The sequence below is a fragment of the Acyrthosiphon pisum genome, chromosome A1 (assembly GCF_005508785.2).
Source record: "Acyrthosiphon pisum isolate AL4f chromosome A1, pea_aphid_22Mar2018_4r6ur, whole genome shotgun sequence".
Lineage (NCBI taxonomy): Eukaryota > Metazoa > Arthropoda > Insecta > Hemiptera > Aphididae > Acyrthosiphon > Acyrthosiphon pisum.
This window is the reverse complement of record NC_042494.1, coordinates 105,050,298-105,059,438: the sequence shown is the minus strand read 5'-3', so window position 1 is coordinate 105,059,438 and position 9,141 is coordinate 105,050,298. Positions and strand designations below refer to the sequence as shown.

Here is a 9,141-nt window from a genome sequence, read left to right as displayed (position 1 = left end):
AAAAAATTAAAAATACATAGGCACAATGTTTTGAATAAGTATTTAAAGTTCGATTTTGACAAAATATATTATTTGTAGTTAAAAATTTATAAAATGTTCAACTTTTATAGCTAACAATTGAAAATTTAAAAAAAGGTTCAACGAAAATAGGTTATATATAAATTACTTTATTCACAATTATATCATCAATTAATATACTTAGTAATATCATAGGCTGACTGACCGTCTTTGCTCAGAATTGTTTTTCTTATACAATGATATTATATCATTGAATTCAAATTTAACACCATCCATTACAGCGACCCACCCGTAACCTACTGTACCTATATCAGAGCGATACCTACTTGCTCATCTATGTTATAATATTATAATGTTATATTTGTAATTGTAGAATATACAATTATACATAAAATACATATATAATTATATTAAAGTTTAGTCGAATGTAATTTTATGTATTGGTTCAAGATATAACTATGTTTGGTATTTAATGTAGGTATACAATATTTGAAAATTCCAAGATTCTTATGGCGAAAACAGTCATGAGGTAATATGATGTTACCTATAACATTTATTTAATAAAATTGAGAGAATTCTAATTTTATTATTTTCACATTTTGATTAAACTATTCAATAGATGGGATGTTATGTGGATGATTATTGTTGAGGGTGGGTGGTTACTTCTTATGTTTCGCTACACCTATATTTTTAAGGATAGCCGCTACTGATAACCATATAACCATATCGGTTGATAGCCGATAGGTGGCTTACTCATAAGTCGTTAATCATAATTCGTTTTAATTAAATTTTATTTTTAAGCCGAACTCTTTTCTTTCTGATAATGAAAGTAATAACATTAATTCCTAGAATGTTTAATAATATTGTTAACTTACTATTATCGAAATCAAAAGTAAATAAAATTGATTTCTAATTTTTCTGGAATATCTTATTAGCTTATTTTTGTACTACAATCAAAACTATTATTTTAATAAGTAACGTGGAAAATAACGCATTAGGTAGTGCGTTACTTCATAGAAATTACTTTTAAAAAGTAATTGTATTACAATTGCGTTACTGTAAGTAAAATGTAATGAACTTACTGCTGCGTTACTGAAAAAGTAACTGCGTTACAGTAATTTGTAATTTGCGTTACGTTACTACCCAACACTGCATATTAATATGTCTATGTGCGAGAATTACATATTAAAATATAACCTTGGTTATTCAATATGTTATTTCCTCCAAATATGAACATAAAATAACTATGAAAAAGTGGGTAAGTGGATGTCGCTTTGCTGTAAAGTAGGTTACAGGTGGGTCACTATCACGATCATGGACTAAGATATCTTAGTCCGTGGCACGATTTAAGATATGTCAGTAAATTCGATAATTTAATATTTAAAACTTTGTTAACTCTAATTTTGTTATTATTTTATCATTTTTATTAGTTTACAATGTAAAATAATGCGTTAATTAATCATGTATTTTAAATAACAACTAATAACCATCACTACTGTTTATCTTGTAGTGCTCTCATACAAATCGATGTACCACACCATTTTTTGTTAAGTCGGCGATTCGAGCATGAAAAACATGGGTGCTTGAACGCACGGATCGTCGTACCGCGCGGCAGCACGAAAAACAGTACCCTGGGTTTGGTCGGTCGCCGATTACTATACCGCGGAAAGCCTTGTAGCTCCTAGTCTCATTTCCATCTTATAGCAAATTTTCCTGGCTTTCCGAATATATAGGTTTAATTCGGCGCCACCTTCCGGAACCTTGTCAACAAAATTAAAAACGGCACATGGGTGCTTGAACGCACGGATCGTCGGACCGCGCGGCAGCACGAAAAGCAGTACTACCCTGGGACAAGTTTATATTGGGCAAGGTGAATTTCATGGCGCCATCTTATGGGTAACGGCAAGAAACATGTTAGCCGCCTGGAATATAATAAAATGCAACCGTCCATACAACGTTTCTTATCACTAGTCGTCGGTGTATTAGTACCTAAAGCTGCTTTGGTACCCCAACTTCACACCCGTCTCGATTTGTATGAGAATTTCGTAAAAAATAAAATTTGACCATTTGTTTTTACATTTGAAATAATGTTTTAAAAATAATTTGTGTGAACCCAAATTTTGATGATAGAAAAAAATTTCAAAAACATCTTCATTGAGCCATCACATTGTACGCATATACTAGATACCTCATCCATTTCAGAAACACTCTGTATATTTCAAAAGAATTATAATTCTAAAGTCATAATATGATTCAATAAAAATACAATCCTGAAATATGTGTTTCAAACGGGATAGTTAAATAATTCTAAATGTATAACAAAATGCAGTTCGGATTCATTTAATAAAACACAGTAACCATTAACCCTCTTATAGTAACCATAGATTGTGATGTAAAAAAAACAAGCGAACGATAAATATTGATAAACGCTTATCAGAATATCAAAGTATACAATAAATATCATGGCACGATACACCGCACAATTAGAACACGTGCTAAAATTTGAAAAGTTTTTTTTTTACTTACATAAAATTAGTGCAGTTATATTTATTATTTTACGAACATGTCTATAAAATTAAGAGAAATGTAAGTTATATAATATATTTTACATTTAGAGATGTTTATACTATGACCGTTTTATAGGACTGTATTTTTCCGGTATCGTTTTTCTGTACAATTTGTATTATACATTTTTAAATGACAATAATTACAGTCAATTTTTAATTATGTATTTATGTGCATGCTAAGTAAGTTAGTAGTTGGGTTAGCTTAGTCATGTTAATCCGACTGGTTTGTTAGATATATTTTCAGTAAACAAATAGTTGTTTTACAACAATACAACTATTTTACTATTATTATTTTTTACTTATATATGATTTGATCATCTAAGTGATCCAAATTAGGTACTGTATATTTTATTGCTGTATATTACTTATGTCCATAAGCTTAAACAGTAAACACTAATTATTTATTACTAATTACTATTTAGCTATTAGAATTTGTTGGTCACAATTCATAATATACATACTTAATTAGTTCAATTTCGACAAATAAATCATCATCTTACCTAAAATATTCTAAAACTAACAACATTACTCAAATATAATTAAAACTGGAACCATATTCAAACCAAAACTTATAAGAGTTGAATACAAAACATTCAATTACAATATTTGATATTACAAAAATACAGTATTATTTATATTTATATTACAGATTTAAACCTGAATATGTGCAGAAAGAATTTTATACTGGAGGTCATATTGAAGTAATTTGCATTTTAATTTAAATAATATAAATAATCTAGTTTTTAATTAAATAATCAAAGAACAGTATTATGTCTCATCAATATTTTTTATATTTAGAATGTTTTTATTTGTATTCTTTAAGATTTTATTACAACTTTGGTTTATTTAATAAATTATTATGTTTTCATGACAAAATCTTAATATTTTGTAATTTATTTATAATGTAATCTGTATTAAATGTATACTCCGTTCCACGAGGTAATGTACATGAGCCGCGCATCCGTCTGACTTTGGTGACAGCCAAGGCTGAATTTCTCAAACTCTTTACCGGCCGACAACTACGTATGCGATAAGTTGTTGCTGACTGCCGGCCGAACAGTTGACAATCGCAACCAAACGGCGAAAATGGTGAGGGATGTGCAGCAACAGACAAAAAACGTGTACATTCTGTCGTGGAACGGAGTATAGTAATATTGTCATCTTCATTATAATTGTTTTTTATTTATATTCTCAGAAATATTAGAATTATAATACTTCAAAACTATTTCTGAAATGCATTAACTTGTAAAAAAATAGTTTCTCATAAAACAAAATATAAGTTATAAGAATATCATTTCCATTATAAATTTTTTTATCTATGTTGTCTATATTAAAAAATACTAATGTATTAAATCAATTATTTTTTTATACTCTTTAGTGGACCCCAGATGGTCATAATTTATTATGCCAATGTGGTCCTCGAGTATCAATATTAGATATTGAAACAACTACATTAGTTGATACCATCCCTCAACGTACTGGATCTGTTAAAACTGGTGATGAAGAAGATGAAGAAGATGAGTGCACTGATTCTGTAATTACATTTACCTTAGATCCGACTAGTAAAAATCTAATTACTTCTCACAAGAGTGGCTTATTATGTACATGGGATTGGAATGGTAAAATAATAATTAGTAATTATATTTTTAGTAAAATTATTAATATATTTTGATTTTTAGAAAGAAAATTAACAAAATCGTGGCGTCATCTTCATAAAGGTCCTGTTATAAAGTTAGCAATTACTAGTGATCAAATAATTGCATCTGGAGGAACTGACTCTATTATAAGATTGTGGCAATCAGAAAAAGCTCATTGTTTACATGCATTGCACGGAGCCCAAGGTAATATAAGTGCCCTAACATTTTTACAACTACCAAATTCTGAATTTTGGCTGTTTGCTGCTGATATGCAATGTGAAATCCATGTATGGAGTTGTGATGATGGGAAGCATTTATTTAAGTTACAAGGACATTTTAGTACTGTAACAGAACTAACATTCTACAAAAAGCAATATCTTATAAGGTAATAATCGTATAAGAAAATGATTAATTTTTAATTTCAATTTTTATATACTAATATTCTTTTTTATTACATTGTTTTTTAAAAAGTTGTGGCAGAGACAAAGTTGTTATTTTATGGGACCTAGAATCAAAATTACAGTTAAAAATGGTAGCCCTATATGACTGTTTGGAAACAATGGTAGTATTACCTGAAGAGGGCTTTTATCTTCAAGATTTGGATAATGAATTAAAAAATACTCATATCATTCCTAATGGTGTTTGTGTTGCTGTTGGAGGAGAAAATGGTTGCTACATTTCTTTAATTTATAAATTATACTATGTTAATTAATTAATAATATTTAGGCAGGTTACATATATGGGATGTAAAAAATAATATTCCCATTTTGAAAGAATCAAATGCTGATAGTCAATCTATAAAATCTACAAAAAGCATAACTAATATGATTTTTAATGAAACTCGGTCTACGTTAGCGATTTGTTATGTTGATAATACAATTACATTACAAAGTTTTGGACCTCAGCATTCTAAACTAACGGTTTGTTAATAAAAATATTAGTAAATTCAAAAGTAATATTTTTTTTTTTCCAGTTGATTGGTTCAAACGATGAAATTCTTGATGTTGCACTGTTGGGTAATGAATGCAGTCGTAGTTTAGCTGTTGCTATTAATAGCTGTGATATTTACATATTTCCATGGCAAAAAAAAAAAATTGAAAGCGATGACAATTGTGAAATAGATAAAGTTGAACTTGGAGTTTGTTGTAAACGGATAAAAGGCCATACAGATACAGTGTTATGTTTAACTTCTTATAAAAACTTCCTAATATCCAGTAGTAAAGTAAGATTATAACTGATAAATTTAATCATCTTTTAGATTTTACTATTGTACACAATTTATATTTAGGATCATAGCATTAGAGTATGGTTATATTGTAATGTAAACAGGACAGCTAAATGTGTTGCTATTGGATCCCGGCATACAGGCGCAATAAATTCAGTGGCCATTTCTAAATCTTTGGAGTTTATTGTCTCTGCCAGTACAGATACTACATTAAAACTTTGGAAACTCCCAAAAACATTCAAAAGTGGTATACATCAACCCATAATTATTTCGTAAAAAATATTTTATTAATGCTCTAATAAATGCCTTTTAAAAGATGAACCACATATTTTGAGCGTCAAATTAACTGAAGTTGGACACGAAAAAGAAATAAATAGTATTTGTATAGCACCTAACCATCAGACAATTGCTACTGGCTCTCAGGACAAATTAATTAAAGTACTAGCCAATTGGTTTCTTTATTACTATTACAAAATACTAAATAGCATTATTTATATATTTTCGGGATAGATATGGTCTGCAAATGATTTGTCAATTCTTGGAGTATGCAGAGGCCACAAGCGAGGGGTATGGTGTGTACGCTTTTCTCCTATAGATCAAGTACTGTTATCATCGTCAGCAGATACTACTTTGAAAATATGGTCTATGGCTGATTATTCTTGTCTTAAAGTAAAAAGAAAAAAATATTTACATTTTAAAAATATATACATTTATATCCAATACATTTTAGACGCTAGAGAGTCATGATTCATCAGTATTAAAAGGAGGTTTTTTAAATCGTGGTACTCAATTAGCTAGTTGTGGAGGTGATGGGCTAGTTAAAATTTGGTGTCTTAAAACTAGTGAATGTATTGCTACACTTGACAAACATTCTTCTAAAGTGTGGGCCTTATCAAGTAAGAAAAATACATTTATGTTTTATGATTAGTGTTATTAGTTACTAGTTAGTACTTAATAATAATTTTTCAAGTTGTGGATGATGGTTCGATTATGGTGACTGGAGGTACTGATTCAAGATTAGTTGTTTGGCATGATCGTACTGAAGAAGTGAGAATTTCTGAAGCAGCTGCTAGCCAAACTAAAGCGTTACAAGACCAACAATTACAAAACTTGTTACAAAATGAACAATTGTTACCAGCACTTAAAATGTCCATCACATTAGAAAGGCCAAACACAGCACTTAAAATAATACAAAGTTTGTTTACATCAAGTGATTAACGTTTATTTTATTAATGAATATTGAACTATTGCTTTTTTGTAGCTTTATCGAAACAAGGTCAAGGGCAAGATTTAAAAATGGTATTTCAAAATATCAATCAAGAACAAAAAGAAAGACTTTTGAATTATGTAGTTGATTGGAATAACAATGGAAAATATTGTCTTGCAGCACAAGTATTTAAACAATTTTTATTTGTCTACAGATTAATTTTAATTATATAATTAAAAATGTATTTCAGCTTGTTTTAAATATTCTGCTGGAAGATATTATGATGGGAAAATTAACAATTAATCAAGAAAAATTACAAGGATTAATGGCATACAGTGAACGACACTATAGACGACTAACCACATTAATGACAAATTTACAACTTTTGCGTTATACAACTAATTGTATGGCACCTCATCTATCAAATGAATAATAATAAAATATAGTGTGACCAAGTTAAGATATTGACCAGAAAACCATCTAAAACCGGTCATCGTCTTTACTTGGTCGCACTATAGCTTTATTTATCTGTACATTTTATTATACAATTACATAATCCATGATTATTATTTTTATTTCGCTATTTGTTGCATTTTGAATAAACCTAAGAAGGCGCTCTGCTATATAGTAGATTTCAAATGTACCAAGTCATTAAAAGGATTTAAGGGTCACTGTAATGGATGTTTTAAATTTGAATTCAATGATAAATAGGGCTCGGATTTAAATGCCCTTATGAATATAGAAAAATGCATTTATATCCTAATCCATTTAAACCTCTAAGAAATGTACTTTTAAAAAATGAATTTATGACCTAAGAAGGTAAAAACACTAAAAAAATATAAATTCCTAAGTTTTTTTTTCTTCGAAAATCAAGACAAATTTGTGAATCCTTTTATTTAAATACCAGATTACCTATATTATTTAAGTACAATATGTGTATTTATTTTGCATTTTTTTTGTAATATTATTACTTACTAGAAATAGGTTAAAATTTACCTAAAAAGTTCATTGTCAACTAAGTGTGTACTTGAAACACATTTACATCCTGCAAAGCATTTTTTCAAGTATTACAGAAAAAAAGATGTATTAGCATCGAAATCTGCGCTCTAATGATAAATCTAAAATTATATTTTTTTATAATAATAATATTTAATAAAACAATACACCAAATATTTTTAAACCATAGGTATAAACTATAAATAAACATTTGAAATATAAGAGATTAAAGTATATAGTAATAAAATTAATTGACATCTGACTTTATCTTAAAAAATGATGAAGATATTATATTTTATTGTAGACATTATCTCTAAACTGGTGTTAGTATCTTACTATCTTAGTATCTATAACTTTTAGATTCTGAGTGAAACGATGAATGTATTGATTTTACAATGATGAGTGTGTTTTTTTTTTTGTTTTTTTATATTTTTATTTTTGTGTCTGTCATCACTTTTTAGGACAGTAAAAATGCTTGGATTTTCTTCAATAGTATCTTTTCTGATAAGAAAGTGAATCTAGTTGGTACTTTGGGGGGGCTCAAAAGTAAAAATTTCCCAGTAGTTTTCAAAAGCGCCGTGAAAAAGAAAAATTAAGGAAAATGGGAATTTTTATGCAAAATCTGTTTTCAAAGAAAATCGAAGCACTTTTTCTGTCCTAAATGGTGATGACAGACACAAAAAAAAAAAAAACACACATCATTGTAAAATCAATACATTCATCGTTCCACTCAGAATCTAAAAACAAATCGTTGACACAGCCACTCAGGCATCGTGAAACAGCCTCAACCTATATAATCATATATCAACATAAGTTAAGATAAGTATTCAGAATCATGATGACTTATTCTACGCGATTGTTACATTTCATATTATATAATTAACGCGGCAATCGGGCCATTAAATTATTGTATTACATATATGTATATAATAGAAATTTTAAATTATTACAAGATAATAAAGATTGAGCGTCATTGCATATATGAGTGATGGCACCACATTAAATGGTAAACACAGGGCCTGATTTACCAATTTATGGGCCCAGTACAATTTTCAATTTTGGGCCCGAAAATTGTCCATATCTATACTTTCTTCAATGCTAAAATAAAATGTAACTATGCATATTGTATTTTTTAATTAGTTGCATATACATGAGTAGTTAGATTATAGAATAAAATTGTATTATTTAATATACAAGAACACTTAACACTTTCAATGCATCTATAATTAATGTTTTTAATGTTGTTATTCAAGTAAGTATACAAATTAAAAAGCAAACGTATTTTTTTTTTTAAATTAGTATTTTTGATTATTATACTTACATATTAAAGTAAAATTTTTAAGTTTAATGTTTTAAGTCAAATTTGATTTCAGCTAATCAGCTTTTACAAACATTTCGATTGTGTGCTATATACCTAGTAGATAAACTTATTCTAAACGTAAATTTATCTAATCTACCGTGTAATTTTTTTGTTTCTTCATCTCGTCTATC

At 28.3% G+C, this 9,141-nt stretch overlaps 1 protein-coding gene across 1 annotated transcript; it reads left to right on the top strand.

Moving 5' to 3' along the window:
• Positions 1-2,458: 2,458 nt before the first annotated feature.
• LOC100166802 (transducin beta-like protein 3) lies at positions 2,459-7,284 on the top strand. Its single transcript, XM_001943058.5, has 14 exons — positions 2,459-2,604; positions 3,235-3,286; positions 3,964-4,204; positions 4,265-4,607; positions 4,694-4,890; positions 4,949-5,142; positions 5,196-5,444; positions 5,511-5,694; positions 5,764-5,885; positions 5,958-6,116; positions 6,178-6,343; positions 6,418-6,642; positions 6,709-6,839; positions 6,905-7,284. Exons 1-14 carry the CDS (start codon positions 2,582-2,584, stop codon positions 7,085-7,087), a joined length of 2,469 nt encoding a protein of 822 aa, XP_001943093.1. The 5' UTR covers positions 2,459-2,581; the 3' UTR covers positions 7,088-7,284.
• The last annotated feature ends 1,857 nt before the right edge of the window (positions 7,285-9,141 follow it).

What these genes read in the sequence shown, in the direction of transcription:
- LOC100166802 (XM_001943058.5), top strand. Translation starts at nt 2,582, where the DNA reads ATGTCTATAAAATTAAGAGAAAT. An exon ending in AGCACTTAAAATAATACAAA is followed by an intron (nt 6,643 to 6,708) that starts GTTTGTTTACAT and finishes GCTTTTTTGTAG; the next exon opens with CTTTATCGAAACAAGGTCAA. An exon ending in AATATTGTCTTGCAGCACAA is followed by an intron (nt 6,840 to 6,904) that starts GTATTTAAACAA and finishes AATGTATTTCAG; the next exon opens with CTTGTTTTAAATATTCTGCT.